The sequence below is a fragment of the Mustelus asterias genome, unplaced genomic scaffold (assembly GCF_964213995.1).
Source record: "Mustelus asterias unplaced genomic scaffold, sMusAst1.hap1.1 HAP1_SCAFFOLD_69, whole genome shotgun sequence".
NCBI classification, from domain to species: domain Eukaryota; kingdom Metazoa; phylum Chordata; class Chondrichthyes; order Carcharhiniformes; family Triakidae; genus Mustelus; species Mustelus asterias.
The window spans coordinates 1,582,697-1,609,340 of NW_027590131.1; the positions used below are offsets into that span (position 1 = coordinate 1,582,697).

Here is a 26,644-nt window from a genome sequence, read left to right on the forward strand (position 1 = left end):
TGTTGTCCTTTATATTTTTTCACTTCAGCAACTCTAAATTACCAGAACCTCATTTTCTTGTTCTGTGTATTTTCCACCATAGTCCACAAATACTTCGAATGCCTGAACTTCACTGAACCGCTGCCAAGTTTGTTTTTTCAAGTTTATTCTTTAAATAGTTCAAATCCTCTGTTAACTAATCCATTTAGGGGGATTAGCGGGGGTAAATATGTGGAGTTACGGGAAAGTGCTTGGGTGGGATGTTCTGTCGGAGAGTCAGTACAGACTCGATGGACATGGTGGCTTCCTTCCCCACTACCAAGGCTCGCCTTGTTAGCATGCTCGTAATGTCTCTGTTTTGCAACTCATAAACACCCTTCAACTTGTTCTGAAAGCCAAGTATCGAGAGCTCGGCGTGCCTTTGTGAGGGTGACCATCAAAGATAATGAGTGCTGCTTATTGTGTTGCTGTTCTAAATTATGAATTACCTTTTTGCATTTGATCACTTTAATTTATTCTTCTTCCTTTTGGAACAAGTAAATGATATGATGCGGCCCCTTAAATGTTCCTTTACACTGTTTCATAGGGTCAGGGACAGTATTAAGTTATAGACAACGTTGTAATTATTTTCTCATCATCATTTAAGAAAGATGCATTCAAATGCCATCTCTTTGCAGTAGATTTTTGACCCAGGTCACAAGTCTATGGACTTATGATCAGAGAGAGTTATAGTGAGAATGTCGCTGTCAATGATTCTATGAGACTCTGACTCAATTGTAAATAAATCGTCAATGCGAGAGTGAAAGCAGTGAGTTTTGGAGTAAAATATAAAGTCTCTGTTACTCGGGTGCAGAAGCTTCCATATGTCCAGCAGCCCAGATTCAGTAACATGATTTCTCAGTGATTTGCTTATATTGGAGCAGGGGTTTAATGATGCTGAGAGCCAGTCTCCCATTTGGGACAGAACACAATTCGAATCTCACCCAATAAGAACAATCCTGTACTTTTAGCTGAGATAAGGTTGAAGAATATTTTCATGAATTGGGGATCATTCTCATTTGGGGCACATGAATGAAAGTTCCGTGCCTTCTCCTGTTCCGTTATGCAATACGAATTTGCCTTCATTGTCCATATGTTGTGAGTGGACACAAATCTTCACCAGTCTGTGAAATAAGATTGCTAAACCCCTTATTCCCCCTGATGGGTGAGAGGAAAAGAAGACCTGGTTTGCCCAAGATCTGCCCAGCTACTATGTTCTTTATCTGGCAAATGTGTTTCCTTTAAAAATGCAATTTTGCAGCTTTGATGTTTCAGCTGAGAGAGCATTTTTCCCTTAAGAGGTTTATATCAGGTTTACATTCTAGCTAATTACCTTGAACACATCCATAATAATCTGCATTTAATTGATCTGACCGGAGTATCAGCTGGGCAAGTAGCCTGGTATCAGAGAAGAAAGCATTGAGAGAGGGGGAAGGAGAAAAAGAAAGAAAAATGTACTGCCAATACAATGGCTTTTACATGGTTCCCTTGGGATTACTGTGAGATAAAAACTATATACATAAAAAGGTTAACTGCAAATTTGATCCATTTCCAAGTGCTGAAAACCAAATGTGCTCAAACCAACAAAAGTGGCTCGCTATTCAACCCATCAAATGTCTACTTGAGTCTCATAACAATAATTCTCCAGAGCAGATGTTCCGACTCTGAGGCCGACAGCTCCATTGGTGATAAGCCACATGAGTTAACTCTCCCGTCTAAACAAGCGCAGCCGTGTCCATGGATACGGTCAGCTGAGACTGCTCCACCCCGCCCATCAAAGTGTTCATATCCCCACCCGTTATGTGAACTGGCTAAAACTTTCTGAACATCACTGAATAAAGCAAAGTGCATATAAAAAATAAATCTCAGCCACTTGGAAAATAATATCAGCAAATAACATGCCATGTGGTGCAAGGTTCTTTCCAGCTGCTAACCCTCCAATCAGCTCGCACTGATGCCCAGATGTTGCAAACCCTCTGCAGCCTCCAATGCAGATGAAAAGGTTTTGCTTGCATCCTTGAGGTGGACTCTCAGCCTCACCGGTTAATGTTTTGAAACCTTATGCTTTTCTCCCTAAGCTGCTTTTTAGTAGCTGTATATTCACATGTTTACCACTCCAGATGTGGTGAGTCGTCGTTATCGAGCATGAATCGCCTTCCTTTCAATTGGAGATTTTTCTCACCTGGAGCCTTGGTGAGAATATACTCTTGTGTCCGGAATCTGAGCAACTTTACCACCGGTTATCTCAGGGTGCATTAGTATTCAACGGCTTTTGCTGCAACGATCTATGAACCCGCTCTAGTTGTAGTAGAACATCGACTGGCAGTTTCTGTAGCTCATTGAAAGAGCTTTTACCAAATGGATAATGTCCCCGCCTTCTGAGTTTTCTGGCACCCCATAAATTCACAGGGGATTCTGTCTCCTGAATTTTTCGAGGTACTCGTATCTGTTCTCTAACTGCCTATTTCGATAGAGTAAATGAAAGAGTAGCTTGTCGTTGTTTATGCTGTTATCCTCAAACTTTCTAGTTCTGTTCTCAGACTCCAGTAACTGCTTTGAAAACCCGCTGACAGTTTGTTCCAGTTCTGAGATTGAATTAATGTTTTTCTCAAGGACCTCATTTACGGAATTTCTGAATGTTCTCAGTTCAGGAAAATGCTCAGACCAGACCTTTCCAGACCTGACTTTTCTCAGTTCAATCAGCATGGGATTCAGCTCAGACTTCTCAATACCGCATGTGGTGCTCAGGCAGCCCTGATGCTGCCATGTGGAGAGGGGTGGCGAATTCTCACTTTGTTTCAATCTTCCTTAAACACTTTGCATTCTTCTCTCTTCTGTCTCATAGTTTGGCTCTTGTGTCTATATCTATAAGTGGTAATTGTTTGGAGGTTATTTAATAACTGGATGGCGATGGATCTTTGTTCGGCTTGAACAGAGAAATATGCAGTCGGCAGCGATTAATTTCTCCAGCTCCCTCTTGTGTCCAATTTCCCCACTTTTTGAAGAACTTGGTCTGTCAGACAACCCTTGCAATTTTAAATGTTTCGCTGGACTTTCAATAATTTCACCATTCCTTTCCCCGACAAGTCACTCTCATTCCAAATTATCTGCCAATTCAGTTAACTAAGTCTGAGTTACTTTCTGTAAACCCATCAAGTGTTACACCTTCCATTTTCAGGAACGTCTGAGCAATTTATAAACGGGATTTTGCATTCCAACTGTGGTACAATAAACAACAAAATAATTTCACTGTTCAGCATCCAGTAACTGGCCTTCCACGTGTGAAAATTTCCACTGAATTTTTACTAAGAATCCAATTACCCTTTCTCGACGTTTTGAAATTCCAGGCAGGTCCCCACTTCTGTAACAATTCCAGTCGATGTTATAACGGGATGGGATGATCCCAGAATTAAACTCTGGCTCAAAGGTTTGCAACTTTTAAAAAGAAAAAAAAATAAACGTGGACTAACAGAGTCACAGAACCACTACTTAGTTTTAGCAACAAGAAAGGAACATTTATGAAACAATGAAAAATGGATTACAATAAAATACACCTTTACTCCTCCTTTAGGTCACCCAATATACACACGTTCTAAGAATAACACGAATGACAATGTACAATTGCAGGAAGCTATGATGGTCTCATCAGCACACAAGATACTGTTTGCTATTTCTCCTCAGAATCCGGTCAGATGCTTGTCATTTGCAAGTTTCTAAACTCCACTCCCAAAAAATATGCTTCATGTCTTGCATTATATCTCACATCGACTTTGTCGCACAAATCGTCTCCCGCAAACACCCTCTCTATCACACACATCCTCTCTATCACACACATCCTCTCTATCACACACATCCTCTCTATCACACACATCCTCTCTATCACACACATCCTCTCTATCACACACATCCTCTCCATCACACACATCCTCTCCATCACACACATCCTCTCCATCACACACATCCTCTCCATCACACACATCCTCTCCATCACACACACCCTCTCCATCACACACACCCTCTCCATCACACACACCCTCTCCATCACACACACCCTCTCCATCACACACACCCTCTCTATCACACACACCCTCTCTATCACACACACCCTCTCTATCACACACACCCTCTCTATCACACACACCCTCTCTATCACACACACCCTCTCTATCACACACACCCTCTCTATCACACACACCCTCTCTATCACACACACCCTCTCTATCACACACACCCTCTCTATCACACACACCCTCTCTATCACACACACCCTCTCTATCACACACACCCTCTCTATCACACACACCCTCTCTATCACACACACCCTCTCTATCACACACACCCTCTCTATCACACACACCCTCTCTATCACACACACCCTCTCTATCACACACACCCTCTCTATCACACACACCCTCTCTATCACACACACCCTCTCTATCACACACACCCTCTCTATCACACACACCCTCTCTATCACACACACCCTCTCTATCACACACACCCTCTCTATCACACACACCCTCTCTATCACACACACCCTCTCTATCACACACACCCTCTCTATCACACACACCCTCTCTATCACACACACCCTCTCTATCACACACACCCTCTCTATCACACACACCCTCTCTATCACACACACCCTCTCTATCACACACACCCTCTCTATCACACACACCCTCTCTATCACACACACCCTCTCTATCACACACATCCTCTCTATCACACACATCCTCTCTACGCACACACACACTCTCTGGCAAACACACCCTCCCTGATACACACATCCTTTCTGGCACACACATTCTCCCTGGCGCGCACGTCCCCTCTGGCACACACGTCCCCACTGGCGCGCGCGCACTTCCCCTCCGGCCCGCAGGCCCTCCCTCCGGCGCGCGGGCCCTCCCTCCGGCGCGCGCGGGCCCTCCCTCCGGCGCGCGCGGGCCCTCCCTCCGGCGCGCGCGGGCCCTCCCTCCGGCGCGCGCGGGCCCTCCCTCCGGCGCGCGCGGGCCCTCCCTCCGGCGCGCGCGGGCCCTCCCTCCGGCGCACGCGCGCCCTCCCTCCGGCACGCATACATTCTTCTGTTGATTCCTTCACAATCTCCACCACTTTCTCTCACACTCTCTCAGTCCATAACTCATTCACTCCCTCTCTCGATCACATCCTCCATCTCACACACATTCACACACTTTCAAACTCTCTCACTCACTCTTTCACACTTTCCCTCACACCTTCATCACCTCTCTCACAAATTATCTCTCTCTCTCTCAAACTTACTTTCTCATGTTCATTCTCTCACACCATTTTTCATACTATGTTTCTCACCACTTCTAATTCACACCCACACATTCTGCTCACTCACTCTCGCTCGCACACTCTCTCTCATTAAGGTAATAAGGATCCACTTGTCCCGTAAAATGCTCTTGTCTTACCACTATTACCCAATTATAGATTCTGACGGCCTCTGTTTATTGCTCGTGTTCCTTAACTGCAGCAGTTCTCCTGTTTGTGCAAAGTTGACCTTTTTCCCATCATGCTCTGCAGGCATTTCGCTGTTAGTCCCCCTTTGAGCATTAGCGAATTGGAGCACAATTGAGCCTCATCAAACCTCACTCTTGTCATGCAGCTTTAATAGAAACGCATTCCAAGCATTTCATTTAATGAGACAAACAAGGACACCAATTCAATTATTGCTTCATTTTACACTTCTCGTACCAATTCAAACAAACAGTTGCAACTCATTAAATCTTCACTCTACTTGAACTAACTGAACAACTTTCAATTGAACTTTAACTCTTAAACTGCACTTTAACTTTAACTGAACATCAACTTTAACTATTTAACTGAAAATAGATACTACCCAGTTGAGGAGAGCATTGGCCATTAAATAGATGTAGAATCTATTTTCTCCTTCTCTGAAGCATCCTTCAGGGTACAAGTCTACTTGCGATGGTCGGTCTCTTTGAGTTATCGCTGCCAAACAAAGGACTCACATGGCTTTTTATCCACAATTCTTCACTCGCCTCCGGAAGATTATCTGTCATCCAGCCAATTATGTAACCAGAAACCGATCGCATGGCTTGAACATCCACTGAAATTACTTTTGAAAGACGCCTTTACGCTTAGTTCATTTTATATGTCCCATACATAGCAGCTATATAAATCAGAGACGCAGTGTTTCTGTTAATGTAAACAACTTCCCTTATCTGGGCCAATACAGGAATTTCAGAACACAGCTCCCAGACCACAGTCTCTTTCCGACCGGTACCTGGTTTTAATCTATATGTTGAATAAAAATCCCAGCATGCTTCTCTCCCAGCGAGAATACCCTTTTTACAGTCACTGTTGCCATTATTCTTGTTAAGTCATTGTTGTAGCCGTTCTTTCTCCGTCCACACCCTGTTTAAGCAGATACTCAAATCCATGTCATGTTACATTCGAAGTATATCTATCAGTAGTTCGGGCTTTCTTTTGTACAATTACGTTTCTAACTTATTTTCCATTTCATCTCTCCGGAATTCAAATAATCAAAGTATGCATTTGTTACTTTAGCGTTGAAACTACAACAATAATTGCAACATGCAAAGTAATTCTTATCCATTGATGTATTTGTACTTTTGCACCCCAATTCCAAAATTCCTCTCACCAGTTGGTTCCGTTTGTTGCTGCAATCAGTTGCCTGGTTTCCCCTCTTTGTTGAATGATTTGGGCAATCGTTTGGTGAATTCTATCTGTTTCTTGATCCATTGCAAGTCTTTATGTAAAATTACAATGTTAGTTTCACATTTATCAACGTAATTTCCCAAAGTGCTGTTTGATTCTTCAGTGACATTATCAATGTTTTCTTCCAGTTTATCTCTGTCGACCAGCTTGAGGTGGCCTGAGCATGATGGGATCTGGGTTTTAAAGTAAAGGATGGTGTGAGCAATGGGAAAAACTCTCACAGCCATATTCCTATTCTTTCAATTAGCTGGTAATACAATATTCCCCGTTTCCCTTATAAGGAACTTGGACACTGTCAATATCGAGGGTTCAGGTTTCCATTGTACAATTCAGATGTTTGTCTGTTTTAAATCCACACAAGGCTTTTACGCTGGGATATACAAGATCATAGATCATAGAATCCTACAGTGCAGAAGGAGGGCATTCGGCCCATCGAGTCTGCACCAACCTCAATCCCACCCAGGTCCTATCCCCATAACCCCATGCACTTACACCAGTTACGCACCCTGACACTAATTGGCAATTTAGCAAGGCCAATCCACTTCACCCGCACATCTGGACTGTGAAAGGAAACCGGAGCACCCAGAGGAAACTCACGCAGACACAGGGAGAATGTGCAAACTCCACGCACACAGTGACCCAAGCCGGGAATCGAACCCGGATCCCTGGTGCTGTGAGGCAGCAGTGCTAACTACTGTGCCACCGTGCTGCCCCTCATAAGATCATGAGAACATAAGACCATAAGAAAAACAGACGTAGTTTGTTCAGCTCCTTGGGCCTGTTCAGCCATTCAATAGAATCATCTGATCTGACATTCCTCATGTCTACTTCCCCGCCATTTGCCATAACCCTTGATTCCCTTGCTGAGCAAAAATATGTTTCTCAGCCTTAAAAATACGCAATAATTCTTCCGCCACAGCTCTGTGTGGAAAAGAGTTCCAAAGACTCACAGCCCTGTGGGAGCAGAGTCTTTAATTGGCGTCCCTTTATTCGAAGACTATGCATTCTTGTCCTAGAGTCTCCCATGACTGGAAACATTCCCTCAGCATTTATCCTGACAAGTCCCTTAAGAATCCTATCTGTCTCAATAAAATGAGTTCTCATTCTTCTAAATTCCAATGAGTAGAGTCCCAACCTGCTTAACGTTTCTTCATAAGACAATTCCTCCGTAAGGTCTGTGAAATGCCGCGAATGAAATAATATATTCCTTAAATAAAGGGATCAAAAATGTTCACAGTACTCCAGATGTGGTCTCACCAACACTTGCAACACGACTTCCCTCCTCGTACTCCAACACCATTTGAAATAATGGCCAACATTCCAGTAGATTTCCTGCTGCACCTATGTGCGGGATGTCTGTGCTTCGTGCTCACGTACCACCAAGGTACTTTGTCTTGTGACTTGCTGCAGTTTTTCTCCATTGAAATAATACACTTTTCTTTTGTTTTCCCTTCCAAAATGAACGACTTGTGTGGGATAGAGGGAAAGTTGGCCGATTGGATAGATAACTGGCTATTTGATCGAAGACAGAGGGTGGTGGTGGATGGAAAATTTTCGGACTGGAGGCAGGTTGCTAGCGGAGTGCCACAGGGATCAGTGCTTGGTCCTCTGCTATTTGTGATTTTTTATTAATGACTTCGAGGAAGGGGCTGAAGGGTGGATCAGTAGATTTGCTGATGACACCAAGATTGGTGGAGGAGTGAATGAGGTGGAGGGCTGTTGTAGGCTGCAAAGAGATATAGATAGGATGCAAAGCTGGGCTGAAAAATGACAGATGGAGTTCAACCCTGATAAATGTGAGGTGATTCATTTTGGTAGGACAAATTTAAATGTGGATTACAGGGTCAAAGATAGGGTTCTGAAGACTGTGGAGGAACAGAGATCTTGGGGTCCATATCCACAGATCTCTGAAGGTTGCCACTCAAGTGGATAGAGCTGTGAAGAAGGCCTATAGTGTGTTAGCTTTTATTAACAGGGGGTTGGAGTTTAAGAGCCATGGGGTTATGCTGCAACTGTACAGGACCTTGGTGAGACCACATTTGGAATATTGTGTGCAGTTCTGGTCACCTCACTATAAGAAGGATGTGGAAGCGCTGGAAAGAGTGCAAAGGAGATTTACCAGGATGCTGTCTGGTTTGGAGGGTAGGTCTTATGAGGAAAGGTTGACAGAGCTAGGGCTGTTCTCTCTGGAGCGGAGGAGGTTGAGGGGAGACTTAATAGAGGTTTATAAAACGATGAAGGGGATAGATAGAGTGAATGTTCAAAGACTATTTCCTCGGGTGGATAGGAGCTATTACAAGGGGGCATAACTATAGTGTTAATGGTGGGAGATATAGGAAGGATGTCCGAGGTGGGTTCTTTACTCAGAGAGTGGTTGGGGTGTGGAATGGACTGCCTGCAGTGATAGTGGAGTCAGACACTTTAGGAACATTCAGCCGGTTATTGGATAGGCACATGGAGCACACCAGGATGATGGGGAGTGGGATAGCTTGCTCTTGGTTTCAGATAAAGCTCGGCACAACATCGTGGGCCGAAGGGCCTGTTCTGTGCTGCACTGTTCCAAGTTCTATGTTCTGACTTCACATTTTCTTAAATTATGCTCCATTTGCCAACTTTTTGCCCACTTACTTAGCTTACAATAAAATATTTATAGGTTATTTGAATCCATCTTGCATCTTGCCTTTCCACCTATTTTTGTATTGTCTGTAAATTTGGCTACAAAACATTAATTTCCTTCATCCAAGTCATTATTATATATTGTAAAGATTTGCAGTCCCGCACTGATCCCTGTGTAAACCCACTGTTTCTAGGTCACCAACCTGAAAAGGAACCCTTTATGCCACTCGCGGTTTCCGGCCCATTAGCCAGTCCTCGATCCATGCCAATACACTGCCTCAAACATCATGGGCTCATATCTAATATCTTGAACTTTTTTGACGTACCTTGTAAAACTCCTTCTGGAAGTCCTAATACATCACATCTACTGCTTCCCGTCTCTCCACTCTGGTTGAGAGTATCTCGAAAAAGTCTAATAAATTAGTCAGACATATTTCCCTTTCATGAAGCCATGGTGATGCTGTTTAATTAGATTATAATTTTACAAATCTCTGCTATTGCTTCCATCATAATTAATTCCAATCTCTTTCCACAATAGATGTTAGGCTATTCGGCCGATAGCTACCTGCTTTTTGCCTCCATCCCTTTTTGAATTGGGATGGCACATTGGCATATGGGGAAGGAGCAGGCAATTATCTTGTCTCTTTGATAGAATTCTGCTAATGTGGTACCCACCAGCTTTCCCTTCATTAACTATTTTTCCTTTAGTTCGTGAATAGCGTGATTGGCACAAACTCTGTATTTTATTCTTTTAAGGTTTTGAATTCCATTCCATAACTGCAGACAATTAAATGATGGAAAAATCTCATCATCTGTTGCAACTTCGTTGTCATTCCCAATATTTAACTTTATCTTCCTATCTGCAGATCACCTCATTCCTGAACACATAACAGCCCTAAAGTGTTATTGTAAAATGACTTTACAGTCATTAATTTCTAACATATTAGCAGTTAATTAAGTATAAATTCAGCAACATATTTTTCATGCCTCTGTATACGTTAGCTGAGTTTACATTAACATTGCTCCGCATGCACAACACACAAAACACTTCATATTACCTTTAGAAATTGAGGCCAAGATTCAAATTGACCAGAAGCTGAGAATATGTTTAACTCATCACTTTTCGAACAACTAAAAGGTCTTGAAACTCAAAAAAAAACATATAGACTAAATCATATTACTCTTTGTTCCTTAAAAACAATTTTTAAAAATGCTTATTAGCCTCTTAAACAGTATGTAACTTCTTAAATACGAGTTGCTAATATCCATACAATCAATTTATTTAAACAGTTAAATATACAGGCATGGCAGCTTTAAGAGAAGGGTTAAATTATCAGATACAGCAGTGCCCGAGTTGAAATGGAAGTTAAGTGAATTTAATCACAAATACTTTAATTCAAAGGGTAACAAATTAGTTTAAATGTGTTCACCTTTTCTACAAAAAGACAAAGCCTTTACATCCCCAATTATCATTATGTTGTGATAAACAATCTTGAAGTCTTGAACCTGGTCCACTTCCTTATTGTCTTGTGCTTCATGAGCTATATATTTGAAGAAAACACAAAATATACATTTGGCTTGGAGCCAAGTTAGTTAATTCAGTCCAGATATATCTGTCTATTTGAGAAAAACTGAAAGATAAAATCTGCTCTAAATAAAAAATCGCAATCCGTATATGAGATGTGCAATAAATTTAAACAGAGAATTGTTAAGTTTTTGCTCGTTGGAAATGAAAAAAGAACAAAAGTTTTCAAAAGTAGTTACATCATCACTGCCCGTTTAAAAAAAAAAATACAAATAAGTTATCAGCAACCGTGCCCAGGATTAAGGAATTTCAAAGTTTTGCCTGGTTATAAATTTCATTTTTCATTCTGCTCATGACCCACATTTGATTATAAACTGTTTATTGAAACTTTTATTACAAAATCGCAATTAAGGTAAACAAAACATTAAAGCTACCAAGACAGCAAAGAAAAATCCATACCAGTGTTTTATTAGACACACAGACTCATCGAGCATGGATGCCTCACATTCACATATCCTCTGCACAGCATTAAACTTTGCTTTCATTCATTGTTAACGATTTATAACTGAAAATAGAATATTAAAATAAAATAAGGGAATAGGTTCAGACAGGAGTCATCATTCTTCTTTCTACAAAAACTGCAATTATCCTCAAAGCTAAAGGTAAATTCTGAAGAAATTATAAACAATGCCTTTCTGGTTTAATAGTCAATCTCTCTAAGCCATAGATAGTCTTTGAAGTTAAACCAAAGTGTAAATAATTATATTTATTGTCCCATCATCACCACTCTCCCGCCAAAACAAAGCAGGTGCTTCAAAAACTCCTGTATCATTTTATCACAATTATCCTCTCCTGACTCAACCTATTTCAACACATAACTGCATGCATTTACCGAGAAACTTGAAACCAGCTAATGGAATCAAATCACAGAGGGTTAACCAGCACAATTCAATGCCACAGACAGGAGGCACAGATTCGCTGGCAAGAAAAATCACACGGACCTGTCACACAACACAGAAACTTACTCAAACACAAGTTTCCTTATCAAAGCATATTGTGTTTTAAATGTGCATTCAGAATGCTGTGATTCAAAGCCTTTTCCCAGATTGTTAGTTAGCTTAGCCATACAGGCCTGATCTGTTTTATCTGTGACCTGAGCCTCCCACCAATTTACAGCACAGCAGTGGATCGGTATGAACCTACCCTTGCATTTGCCTCTTGCCAATTTGTTTACAACATTTCCAGGTGATGTGTGGGGACATCGTTCCTTCCCCTCCCAGTTCTGTAACATCGCGCAATCACTTGCTCACTTATTTGTTTTGGTGCAAATGGCCCCTTGGGTTTATTTGCGGTCTATGTGAGGGTCGTGATCATGGGTGCAAGTGGACCTGATGGTTTCACCAAATGCACACCATATCTCCGTCCCTGTCGCTGTCTTCATCCAGCTCTGTGTTCCCAAATGTGTAAAACAACCCACCATAGGCGACAGGAGCAAATTCAATAATTCAATTTATCACTGATTCCATCCAGCCCATGGTTCTCAAAACTGCACATCATACCATTTGAGCTGAGAATAGAGACGCCAATTTATCACTCTCTATGTCAGCCTCTATCTCCTTCTGACACGTTGTGTCGTTAGACAGTTTTTGATTGCGTTCTGTGTTTCACTTCACAGTTGCCTCGAATTTACTATATTTCTGCACTATATCTCCCCAAATTCGTGTTAGCTGCATTCCTCTCTATCACAGCTCTCTATCTCATTATCGTCCTTCTCACAGTGTGTATGAAAGTGACTCACCCGTGACACTTGCATATCATTATATTGTTCAACTTCTAAGGCCACATGACAATTTCAAGTTTTGCTTCACTAAACTTCTGTTTTAACCTTGCATTTTCCAGCTGCTCCCTCTATGCTGCCTCACAGGCGAGGGACACGGGTTCTTTTCCTGGTTTGGGTTACTGTCTATGTGGAGTCTGCACATTCTCCCTGCGCCTGCATGGTTTTCCTCCGGGTGCTCCGTTTCTCTCCCATAGCCCGAAAGACGTGCTGTTCGGTTCCTTGACTTCAGGAAGGCAGCTCATCGCCACAATCGCAAAGGCAATCGGCGACGGACAATATATGCTCCCCTAGCCAGTGACATCTGGATCCAGTAAATGATTTAAAAAAACCTCTCCAATGGACCCTCTCGCACAAACTCTCTTGCACAATTTCTGTCACAATACACTCTCTCTCACACACATACACGCTGTCCCACATACACAGTTATACACATGTTCTCTCATACACATTCTCATACTCACTGTCACTCGCGCACACACTCTCACACTCTATCCCTCACAGAGACTCACACACACGCACTCATACACACATTCTCAGACTCATCGTCACTCAGTCACACACAGATTCTCTGTCACATAATCTCTCGCATGGTCTTCCTCTCACATATTTCTCACATACTCTCACAATCTCTTTCTTATGTACACCCACAACACCCTCATTCTTCCTCTCACACGCACTCTCTTCCATACACGCTGTGTGTTTCTCAAACACACATCGATAACTCTGTTTTGCTCTCACATTTTCTCTCTTTATCTTATATCGACATTCTCACTCTCACCTACTCAGTCTCACAATATTATCCTCTCGCCTTTCCTCACGCACACTATCTCCCTCTTCATCGCTTCCTCTGTCATTCTCCCTAACACAGTCTCACAACCTTTATCCCTCAACCTTTCCTCCGTTATTATCGCATTCTGTTTAACACCCACAGTCTCAGGGAATTTTTCACTCTCATGTTCCCTCCCACACGCTCTCTGTCAGTTGTTCTCCTTCTCTGTCACTCTCTCATAATCTCACACACACTCTCTCGCACACACTCTGCTTCTGTCTTTCTCCATCTCTCTCTCTCTGTGCACTCACTCACACATATATTTGCACACACAAACTCCCCACTCACGTGCAATAATTGTTCCTCAGGATTCTCGCCCTTTCTCTGCCCTGACCTGAACTCTGCTATTCGCTGTCGTGATACGAGCTCTGTAAGATTCAAATTGCAATAGAAAAGTGGAGTTTTCAACACTTTGCCGCTTGTCCAATCACAGCCTCCTTTCTCCCCATATTTTCTTTATTTGTGGTCTAATTCTGTTACAGGACAAATGACATAAAAAGAGAAAATTGTGGAGAAACTCTGCAGATCTGCAGAGGCAGAAAGGGAGACCAGTGTTTGGATCAGATTTGACTTCTGCAGAGCTGAGCTGTCCAGCCATATTTATTAGGCTGAATACAAACAGTTCAGTGGCTGAATTTGGCCCATGGGCCATTAGTTGTCAAAGCCAGTTGTACAAAAATCTATGTTGGAACTGAACTAATGCCTGCAATATTTAATGGATTGGTCAATTTTACCGGGATGTTTGTAAAATGCCAATAGAACTAACTTTCTCTCCATTCTTATTGAAGATCTCCAACAGAAACACAAGGAGACACTCCGGGTACAAACTGAAACACTGAGAGTGAACACTATCCTCATAAAGGAGAAGGTTAAGATTTTCCAGCTGGTTGGTCGATACGCTGAGCTCACGGTTATTTCTACTGTTCGAGATCGGACACTTGTCGAACATGAACTGCTGGCAAGAGGCCGAGACCATGAAGAATGGAGAGAGAAACATCTCCGGAAAGAACTGGAAAAAATCCGAACTGATCAACTGTTTCAGAGCAGCTTTTCCCAGAGAAAATTCAAATCTGGGAATTCAGCAGCAGTGAGCGGAGTGCCGGGAATTGGAAAAACAACAATGGTACAAAAGATTGTTTATGACTGGGCCACTGGGAAAATATACCCACACTTTCAATTTGTTTTCAGTTTTAAATTCCGGGATTTGAACACGATTAACTGTAGAATAAACCTGAGGAATCTGATACTGTTTTTCTATCCTTACTTTGGGAATATTCTGGGAGAGCTCTGGAAGAACCCAGAGGGATTGCTGTTTATATTCGATGGTTTGGATGAATTCAAGGACAGGATTGATTTTGCCGACAATCGGAGAAATACAGAACCTCAGTACATGTGCACAGATCCCGAATGCTGGTGTGAAGTGTCTGACATTGTGTACAGTTTAATACAGCACAAGCTGCTCCCAGGATGTTCAGTGCTAGTGACCAGCCGCCCCACTGCATTACATTTATTGGAAAAGGCTGACATCAGTGTCTGGGCTGAAATCCTGGGATTTGTTGGTGATGAACGGAAGGGATATTTCAACAAGTTTTTTGAAGATCAGACGGTGGCAGCAGCCGTTTTCAAACACGTGGAGGAGAACGAGATCCTGTACACCATGTGTTACAACCCTTCCTACTGCTGGATCCTCGGTCTGTCACTGGGTCCCTTCTTTACACAAAGAGACAGGAAACAGCAGCAAGTTCCCAAGACCATCACCCAACTATATTCCTACTATATTTACAACATTCTGAAAAACCATGGCCGAGAGATTGAAAACCTCCGTGATGTGTTACTGAAGCTTGGTGAGATGGCCTACACAGGAGTCTCCAAGAAGAAGATTGTGTTTAGAAATGAAGATTTGATTGAGTACAATCTACAACCTTCCAAGTTCCTGTCTGGATTCCTGGTGGAACTTTTGGAGAAAGATGAATCTGCCCAGAGTGTGGTTTACACATTCCCACACCTCACCATCCAAGAGTTTGCAGCTGCACTCTCACAATTCCTGACTCCAGATCCCGGGGAGATCGGGAAACTCCTCAGTGAAGCCCACAGCGAGGAAGATGGGCGATTTGAGATATTTCTCCGTTTTGTTGCTGGTCTGTCCTCCCCACAGTCAGCTCGACCCCTGGTGGAGTTTCTGGGTCCGTTTCTTCATCCAACAACCTGCCGAGTGATTGACTGGGTGAAGGAGAAGGTTGAAGGGCAGATTGGAGACTCACAGACTGAAACTGGGAAGAGGAAGCTCCTGAACACATTCCACTACCTGTTTGAGTCTCAGAATAAAGCACTGGCTCGGAACACAGTGGGATCTATGGAAAAACTTCCATTTAGCGGATTGCGACTGACCCCGATTGACTGTGCGGTCCTGTCTCATGTCATTGGACTCTGTGATACAATAAAACACCTCGATCTGGAGCGATGCTACATTCAGTGTGAAGGGCTCCAGCGGCTGGGACCCGTTCTGCACAAATGTCAGGAATTGAGGTAACTGTTTGGTCTCAGAGCGGATATTTTCATTGATGAGAAGCCATTTCCTTTGTTCCAAATAAAACAGAGAAATGTTCAGTTGAGGAAGTCAAGAGGGAAACAATGTCCAATGGTCACAGAGAAAGCGCGGGAGAATGGCACAAAGCCATAAAGCTCATTTGAGAGCAGATGCAGACATGATGGGCCGATTGGCCTCCTTCTGAACCTGTAATAAATTTTGAATTCTCTGATAAAACTACAGCGGTTCAAGAAGGCAGATTCTCGTGGGCAAATAGGCATCGGCAATAAATGTTGGCAAAACCAGCGATGATCACATTCCTTGAGTGAATAAAAGCATTGTAGGGATAAATTTTAAATAACTAGAGGTGTAAAGGCCTCGTTACAAAATTTAAAAAAAGGATATTTTCCCAACAGAAACCATCTGATTATGTATGATGCTAGAACGAAATCTGTTTCTCTTGTGTTCGGTACAGCTTACAGTTTGTGGCTAATTATTGTCAGGATTATTTTCCTGCACGCTGCCTCTGTTATGTATTATAGTTGGTGTGTGTTTTATCGGGACAGTGTCCTTTTTATAAGTCATGTGATAACTGGTAACATCAGTCAGGGTCGCAGTGGAGGTTCAGTCTTGTATTAAACCTCACAGTGTGCAGTTATGAAAAGAAACCTCCCTTAGGTTACAGCAGCCCACGCTGTTTCTGTTCCATGGTTCTGACTGCAGCCTCATAAAACCTGAATCACTCGCTGTGTTTAAAAAAAATAGCTTTATTCACACTGTATTTGCATCTTTTGCAAATCACTTTAAATCTTGTTGTTGATCCTTGTCCGAGCAGCAACATTTTGATTTGCTCCCTGTTCTCTCCAGCACCATCACTATTTTGAACATTTCTATCAAATGTCCTCTCAGCTTTCTTCCTTCCAAGGTGAACAACCTCTCCTATCGATCCTAGTGTCTGAAGTTTCACATCCCTGTAGCCAATCTTTTAAACATGTTCAGCGCTCTCTCCAATGTGTTCTAAGCCTTCCTAAAGTATGACGCGCTGAACTGAGATCTAACTGATGTCTTTTGCAGGTTCAGCACAGCCTCCTTGCTCTTGTACTCTATGCCCCTATTGACAATGTTATTATCCCAGCTGATTTCTGGACAGTCAGGTCGAAGAGCAGAAACCCGGCTCAGTAAATCATAACTTTTATTTATTGTTTTATTATTTAGAAATGTAGATGAACAGAATAACAAGGTAGTCGATTAACTTTTAAGAAAAGAATAAAACCTTTGTTAAAAAAATAACTGCAATGCACCACCCCATCTAACTTCACAGATGTCTGCAGATCTGTAAGGATGACACGAGTTACAAAATAGATCTTATGTTTTAATGTTCCCAGTAAGTACACAGTTAATGTAAACCAACAATCCACCTGTGGTTCAGATATACCACTCTCTGAAACTCAGTGACAGATGCCACCCAAAGTAACTTCAGTGGATTCTTCTTCAAATCCCCCCAAATGTTTGTAACAATGTGAGAAAACCCGTCTCACTGGGACTGATGCTTCCGCTCCAGAAGCTCCACTCGAGAAACAAAAGCAGCTTTTGGAATCTTTTCAATGCTTTCTGTCAGATGCCTTCACCAAGGATCCCTGTCCAATATTTCAATGTTTCCTTTCATTATTCCTCCATACTCAGCCATGCCAACAGACACCAGCGCCTCATAGTCTGTATGAAGGTGTCACCAACTTTAGGAATATATCAGATATCTGGATTCTCGTGAGCAAACTTTACAATGTCTGCATCTCGCAGCTCTGTCTTTAACTGGGAACCTCTCTCTGCTCCTCTCTTTAACTTCAGGGAGCAGTCGCTTGTTCAGATTCAGGTTTTTTTTTGTCTCTTTGACTTCTGTCTTCCTGGCACTCCTCTTTTCCTCCTTGGTTTCTGACGGTGATTTATCTTGTGGGTCCTGCTTTCTGAGTCCCTGCATTGCCCTGCCTCTCCTGGCAGCCTCTGTGAACTCCATCTCGCTTCTTGGGTTAACTGGTTGCAACTGAAACTCAGTGTTTCTATCATTCATTGTGGACTTCTGAATATAAGCAACCATTTTTTTAACCTCTATAACTCTGACAATGTCGTAAACCTTAAATTAAAATGCAGGGACACAAAAAACCCGCAGGCAGGCAGCTTTGTTTAACACGAAGTGAAATTAAAGTTTTGGCTCTGTCTTAACACACAAGCACAGAAACACAAATTCAACTTAAACTCATGAATTATTATCTGATGCCTACAAACATAAACTATTTCACAGCAGTAAAGCCCAAGATGCTGTATTCTTTATTAACTGCTACCTACACTTGCTCTGCTAACGGCAATGATCAATGTACATATACGTCCAGTCCCTCTGATCCTGCAATCCATTAACAATTCCACCGATTATTTTATATTGCTTCCTCATGTGCATGTTTCCTGAAAGTATCACCTCACCCGTCTCTGCATTGAACTTAATCTGCCACCTATCTGTACACTCCACTATTGTCCGTTTTTCAGTCCCAAGCTCTTCTCCTCACAGTATCCGATGCCTCAAAGGTTTCTGTGATCAACAGACTTTGAAATTTTCCTCTATACTGCAAATACCTAGATCATTCATATATATCAGGGAAAAGCAAGGATCCCAATACTGACCTCTCGGGTTCTCCACTACCGACATCCTCCAGCCTGAAAAATATCCATTATTCATTGTTCATCCAATTTTGTATCCACATTGCGACTTTCCCATTTATTTTATGAGCTTATGCCACAAGTCTGTTGTGTCACTGCATCAGATGATTTTTGAATCTCCATGTACACCACATCAACAGCAGAACCTCCATTGACCCTTTCTGTTGCTTCTTCCAATTAACAGCAATATAAAGCCAGTCACAAACGGCATTTCTTTTTACCAACCAATGAATTTAGTTTCCTCTGTGTCGCTATTAGATTCACCATTTCCCTTTTGAACTCAGCGTGGGCCGGCTCAGAGTAGCTGAATGATCAACTGACCCTCCAACCCTCAGCTAAGTTTAACACTACTGCTCCAGGCTGGAGCCGCAGACTTGACTAAATTGGATTGACCCAGTCTTTTCGGTTGTGGTTACTACCTCCTGGCCCTCTCTTCATCCACTCCAACAAACTGAGATATCTGGGAATTAAACCTGTATCAACTGCTTGGAAAGCAACTGTGCTCGCTATTATATCACCATCATTGCATTTAGGGACTCCTGTGGTGTAGGTGCCCCCACAGAGCTGTGAGAAAGAGAGTTCCAGAATGTTGGCCCAGTCACTGTGAAGGAACGGTGCTATATTTCCAAGTCAGGATGGTGTGTATCTTGGAAGGAAACTTCCAGGTGGTGATGTTTCCATTCATCTGCTGCCCTTGTCCTTCCAGGGATAGAAATCACAAGATTGGAAGGTGCTGTGTAACGAGCCATGGTGAGTTGTTGCACTGCATCTTGTAGATGGTACACACTGCTCGCTCTGTACCTCTGTGGTGGATGGAATGAATGTTGAACGTGGAGCACCAGTCAACAAGCAGAGTTATCCTGGATGGTGGCGAGCTTCCTGAATCTTGAGCTGCACTCATGCAGACAAGTGGATGGTATTTAATTAAATTCCTGACATGTGTCTTGTCGATGGTGGAAATGTATTTGGAAGTCAGGAGGTGAGTTACTTTGTGCAGAGTTCCTGGCCTTTAATCTTCTCTAAAATCCTGAGTATTGATACGTCTAGTCTGTTTCTGGCCAATGGTAGCATCGAAGGTGCTGATAGTCAGGATTCAGGTGATAATAATCCCATTGAATGTAAAGGGAGTTGATTGTATTCATTCTTGGTGGAGATGGTCATGGCCTGGCACTTGTCAGCCTTCAATATTGTTCAAGCCTTGCTAAATATGGACAGGTCCTGCATTACTATCTTGCGGAGTCGAGAATGGTGCTGAACGTTGTACAGACATCAGCAAACATCTCCACTTCTGACTTTATGATGGATGAAATTTAATTGATGAAGTAGCTGAAGATGGTTGGGACGAGGGCACTCTCCTGAGAACTTCCTGCTATCATTTCCTGGAGTTGAGATGACCCTCTCTTCACCCACTCCAACAAACTGAGATATCTGGGAATTAAACCCCTATCAACTGCTTGGAAAGCAACTATGCTCACAATTATATCACTGGAATTGCATTTAGGGACTCCTGTGGTGTAGGTGCACCCACAGAGCTGTGAGAAAGAGAGTTCCAGGATTTTGACCCGGTCACTGTGAAGGAACGGTGATATATTTCCAAGTCAGGATGGTGTGTATCTTGGAAGGGAACTTCCAGGTGGTGATGTTTCCATTCATCTGCTGCCCTTGTCCTTCCAGGGATAGAAATCACAGACTGGGCAGTGCTGTGTAACGAGCCATGGTGAGTTGTTGCACTGCATCATGCAGATGGTCCAACAACCATAACTAACTTCCTTTGTGCTGGTGTTGCTCCAACCGGCAGATAGTTTTTTTTCTCTCATTTCCATTGACTTCAGTTTTTCTCTGGCTCCTTTTTGCTACATGTGGTCATATTCTGCCTTGATGTCAAGGGCAGACCCTCTCATCTCACATCCTGAGTTCAGCTCTGCTGTCCGTGTTTGCATCAAGGCTGTAATGAGGTAGGGGACTGAGTGACCCTGAGTAAACACAAGCTCAGAGTCAGCGAGCAGGTCATTGCTCATTAAATGCTGCTTGATAGTCTCGATGACGCCTTCCTCTGTTGGTGATTGAGAGGAGACTGATGGGGTGGTAAATAGACAGATTGGATTTGTTCTTTCCTTTTTGTTTACGGTCATATCTGGGCAATTTCCCGCTATTTTAGGTAAACATCAGTGTCGTAGCTCTACTGGAACAGCTTGGCGAGGAACAGAGCAACTTCTGGAGCAGTAATCTTCAGTACAGTTACTGGAATATTGTCAAGATCTGTGGTCTTTGCAGTATCCATTACCTTTAGCTATTTCTTGACATCATGTGGAGTGAATCGAATTCGCTGATAAATATCTGTGATGCTGGGGACCTCTGAACGGTTTAGCCACTGAAGTTAGTTACTAATATTTGAGCCATATCTTTTGCACTGATGTATTAGTCGTCTCCGTCATGAGGATGGGATATTTGTGGAGCCTCCTCCTTCTGTTGTTTCATCATCCACTACCATTCACAGCTAAATGTGGCAGGACTGCAGAGCTTACATCTGAGCCGAGGAAACCAGAATTTCCTGAATGAGGAAACCTGCTGCTGGAAAATCTCCAGTCAAACTGTCAGTGATATGAAACCGGGTTTGCGGATAACCCTTTCCCTGGGCAGCACAGTGGTTAGCACTGCTGCTTCACAGCTCCAGGGTCCCGGGTTCGATTCCCGGCTCGGGTCACTGTCTGTGCGGAGTTTGCACATTCTCCTCGTGTCTGCGTGGGTTTCCTCCGGGTGCTCCGGTTTCCTCCCACGGTCCAAAGATGTGCGGGTTAGGTTGATTGGCCAGTTTAAAAATTGCCCCTTAGAGTCCTGAGATGCGTAGATTAGAGGGATTAGCAGGTAAATATGTGGGGGTAGGGCCTGGGTGGGATTGTGGTCGGTGCAGACTCGATGGGCCGAATGGCCTCCTTCTGCACTGTAGGGTTTCTATGATTCTATGATTCAATGTGAGGATTGACTGGAAGTAAGAACTCATGGTAATTCCCGGAGATAGAACACGAGCCAGACCTGCAGAAAATGTAGAGCCTGTTTACTGTGGAATGTAGCGGGAGACACCCCTCCCCTATAAACTAATCAAACAGAAATATTTCAACTTTCTAATGGGAGAATATTCTTTCCTTGTTGTATCAAATTTAGGATATGGACCTTAAAGCAACAGTAAGCACAGTTTCACACTTTAACTCGCCCTGAGATATTATACAGATGTTATAATGTCAATAGTTAAGAAGCACGGGGAATCCCGAGCGATCCACTCTCACAGCTTTATCATTTAACCCTCTGTGAAATGTACAATTCTCATAAAATCCTGGATTTACAGCAGAAATGATTTGAATTTTTGGAATCTTGGCAGGGTCAGTGAGATTCAGGAGGGTAATTCTGATGATCAGGAAATGAGGCCAGAATGTGGGACATGTTTAAACGTTACTTGCTTGTTCACAGGATGTGGGCATCACCTCCTCTAGGGGCCATTAGCAGTGGGAAATAAATGCTGGTCCAGCCAGCGACACCCATATCCCATGGACAATTAAACAAAATATACATTTTGAGAGGTGTAAAAGAGTTAATTGTTCATCATTTTTCAATGCTGACTATTGCCTTTTCCATTCAACAGAAAGGGTTTGATATTATCTAATTTAATATTGTCACATTTATTAGTGCCAAAGCATACCGTACATAGGGAAGGAAAGGAAAGAGTCCAGAATGCAGTGTCACAGTCACAGCTGGGGTGTAGAGAAAGATCAACTTGGATGAGATATAATATCGTAACTTGAATCAGGTCACCACTCGTTCCTGACACAAAAATAGATCCAGCTATTTTTTCTGCTGAACATTAATCTGAATTTAATGTGTTTCTCACTTTCTCCATTTAGTCTGCGTCGCAATGAAGTGGGAGATTCAGGAGTGAAACTACTGTCTGCGGCTCTGAGGAATCCAGAATGTAAAATACAGAAACTGGAGTAAGTATCAGACTGTGTGAGATTCTGTTAATAATCAGTGGATGTCTGACACTGTAAATTATTATCAGTGTCAGTAATCGTGTCATTAATAACCATTCCACATCATTCCTGTCAGTATTCGTGTTAAACACCACGGATTCACTCTGATTCCTGAAATCTTTCTCTCTCTGATCTCCAGTTTGGAGAGTAACAGCCTCAGATATTCTCACCTCTGCTCTCAGTGCAAACCCGTCAGTGATGTGTCTGAACCTGAGTTACAATAAACTGCGAGATTCAGGAGTGAAAGAATTAACTAATCATTTATAATTATTCTCAAATCCATTCATGAGAATAAAAAAGATGGACAAAACAATTAAATGTTTATAGAATTCCCAGATATGGCTGGTCGCATGTTCAATTTAGTTTAATTTGTCATTCAGATTATAGATGTTTATGTCTGTCGGCTTCTCAGTTTGATTAAATGTAGAAAACTGCAGTATATCGGTGAGGCAGATTACAAACTACATGGAATTCTGATGAGTTTTACCCCGAGGGATCCACTCTCAAATTTACGTCAAATGGAGCTTAAGGAGCATCTGAAAAGAGAATGCAGAGATGGAGGTGGGGAGGGTTATGAAGAGAATTCCAGAGCTTACAGCCCAGCAGTTCAAGGCACAGCTCAGCTGGCAATGGCAATAATCACAGTGCAGAATAATCTGAATGATGTCCCTATCAATAATGGACATTGTTTTTAAGAACACAAACAATGATACTAAATATACCATTGCTGTCAGTATTTGTGTTATTAAAAACACTGTCCGCTATTAGTAGACACAAAATAAGCTTGGGAGCAAAGTTGGAGACCATGAAATAAAAGAGACAAAGGCAGCCTGGATATGAAGTTATCTGAGTGACAGGAAACAGGCAGGAGAGGTGAACTGTACCTTTTCATTTATAGGAAGCTGACAGTGGCTTTCCCCAGCAACCAGTACTGTGTTACTACGACTAATTTTCTTTACATGTACTACCAAATGAGACTTGGGTTTATCTAAAGATGAGATGTGAAGCTCCAGCACACGGCCACCAGACCACAGAGCGGACGCAGCATATGATAGACCGAGCTCAATCACACCAAAACCAATGGATCAGATCAGAGATCTGCTGTCTTGCCATATCCAGTCATAAATAGTGTTAGACATGCCACAAAATGTTGGACATGCCGGTTACATTAGGCGACAAGGTGGCACAGTGGTTCACACTGCTGCCTCACAGCGCCAGGGACCAGGGTTCAATTCCGGCCTTGGGTGACTTGATGTGTAGAGTTTGCACATTCTCCCAGTGTCTGTGTGGGTTTCCTCTGGGTACTCCAATTTTCTCCCACAGTCCAAAGATGTGCAGGTTCGGTTGATTGGCTATGCTAAGTTGTCCCTTGGTACCTCAGCGTGTGTAGGTTTCGGGGATTAGTGGGCCATATATGTGGAGTTACAGAGATAGGGCCTGGATATGATATTCTTTCAAAGAATTGGTGAAGACTCGATGGGCCAAAGGGCCTCCTTCTACACTGTGGGAATTCTATGATTCTATAAACATGCCACAAGAATTCCATCATTCCTGATGAGGGAACCCAGAGCATCAGTGCCATCTTCAGCCAGAAGTGCTGAGTAGAATGATGAATCTCGGCCTCCTCCTGAGGTCCCCAACATGACAGATGACCATTTGATTCACTGCATGTGAGGTAAAGAAATGACTGAAGGCGCTGCATACTGCAAACTCTGTCAGCCTGGCTGTACCCCAGCAATGGTACTGAAGAATTGTGCTCCATAACTAGCCATTCCCCTGGCCAAGCTGTTCCAGTACAGCTACAACACTGGATCTACCGGACAATGTGGAAAAAAACAGGGCAAATCCAATCTGATGAATTGCTTCTCCATCAGTCTGCTCTTGATCATCAGAAAAATGTCATCCTTCCAGTGCCTCATGAACATCACTGCAGGAGTTCCTGAGGGTGATGTCCAAATCCCAACCACCTTCAATTGCTTTATCCATGTCCTGCCTTCCATTATAATGTCAGAAGTGAGGACGCTCACTAATGAATGCACAATGCTCAGTACTGTTCACAATTCCTCAGAGACTGAAGCAGTCCATGCCCATAAACAGCAAGACCTGAACAAAACAGAAAATGGTGGAAAGGCTCAGCATGTCTGACAGCTTCTGTGGAGAGAGAACAGCTAACCCTTCGAATCTGGATGACTCTTCGACAGAGCTAACGCCTTGTGCTCTGAAGAACTTTCAGGCTTCACCTGATAAATGGCAAGTAATGTTTCACTGCACAAATGCCAGGCAAGGACCATCTCCAAACGACGGGAATCTAACCATATTCCCTTTACATTGAATGGCAGCACCATCGCTGAATCCTCGACCATCAACATCCTGAGTGGTGGGGGCGCACTGGGACCATTGAACAGACACTGAACTGTAAACACTATGGCTCCAAGGGTAGATCACAGTCTGGGAATTCGGAGATGAGGAACTCGCCTCCTGTCTCCCAAATTTTTGCCCACCATCTCCAAGTCAGAATGTGTGATGGAATCCGCTCATCTTGCTGGATTGTCTGCAGCTTCAAAAACACTGAAGAAGCTCATCCATGGAAAAGGAGCCCACTGGATCAGCTGGCCATTCACCAAACTAAACATTGGCTGTCTCTACCACTGACGCACAGTGGCAGTATTTTACCACATACAAGGTGGAATGTAGCAGCTCACCAATGTTCCTGAGCCAGCATCATCCAAACAGGCACTATCCATCACTGAGATGGCCAAGGATATCAGAAGGATGGAACACCAACCAGCTTCAGATTTCTTTCCAAACCACACACCATTCTGACTTGGAATATATTGCTTTTCCATCACTGATGCGGGATCATAATCCCGGATGTCCCTTCCTAGCGGTTTTGTACGAGATGCTCTGCAGAATTTAAGAAGATGGCTCACCACCTCCTTCTCAAAAGCAATTGGGGATGGGCTGCAAGTGTTGGCATTGCCAGTGATACCATCACCCCTTGAAAGAATTAATAATGACAAGCGCTACCCACTGTAGAGGTGGGTAATTGTGCCTGTGTGTAACCCAAACACAGTCACGGAAGAGAGAAAAAACAGCTGCGACAGGACAAATTGTGTGACCATTGCACAGGCCAGAGGAATTCTAAAGATAGATCTGGTGGAACTATTTAATATACTCAGCGAGGGTCTCAAATGTCCAGGTGTTGTGCTGTGTTCCATACAACCTGGATCTAGAGTGGAGAAGCTTTGAACAAAGTGTGATGCAATACAATGTTGACCAGATGCTTCATGATGAGGAACCCCATGGACCACAGGCCAGGGACATGGGATATGTGTCAGGGAGGATGGAGATTCAGTAATGCAGACATGTTTTCCAAGAACCTTAACTCTCACAGCCATTCAGTTTAATAAATCTTCACCATCTCCAGCACTGTTGCTGTTTCTGTGAATGTTTTATAATTTCCCTGGAGCCGTCACGACATGAAACAAAGGTATTGGAATTGTATTGACCTGATTCAGTGCTGTATTTCCCATCTCACATTCCCAGTGAACTGTTAAAGACCCAGTAATATGGTGAAGGAGTTTTTTAGTGGTGCTCCATCTCTGAATTTACTCAAAATACAGACATAACAAAGTGACCAGTAATAACAAAGTATAATCCTGTGAAACCCAAGGAAGCAACCCCACCATGACAACCACCGCCATCCCCGCACTTTCCGCTGAGCTGCAGGCAGCATCTTACCTCTCTCCTCTCCTCTGGGAATTTCGATGACCGTGGCCTTTGTCCTCGGATTTCCTGAGTCCTGGAAGGATCCGGCCAACTGCGGGTCCTCTGC

The 26,644-nt window shown here is 43.0% G+C and overlaps 1 protein-coding gene across 2 annotated transcripts in view; it reads left to right on the forward strand.

Annotated features, from left to right (window-relative positions):
* Window positions 1–26,644, forward strand: part of LOC144483453 (NACHT, LRR and PYD domains-containing protein 3-like) — an 85,022-nt gene that overhangs the window by 39,306 nt on the left and 19,072 nt on the right. For both annotated transcript variants that reach the window (XM_078202145.1, XM_078202144.1), the window contains exons 7-8: window positions 14,343–16,080; window positions 22,684–22,770. In XM_078202145.1, coding sequence (XP_078058271.1) covers window positions 14,343–16,080; window positions 22,684–22,770 — 1,825 coding nt within the window. The remainder of the gene's footprint in view (window positions 1–14,342; window positions 16,081–22,683; window positions 22,771–26,644) is intronic.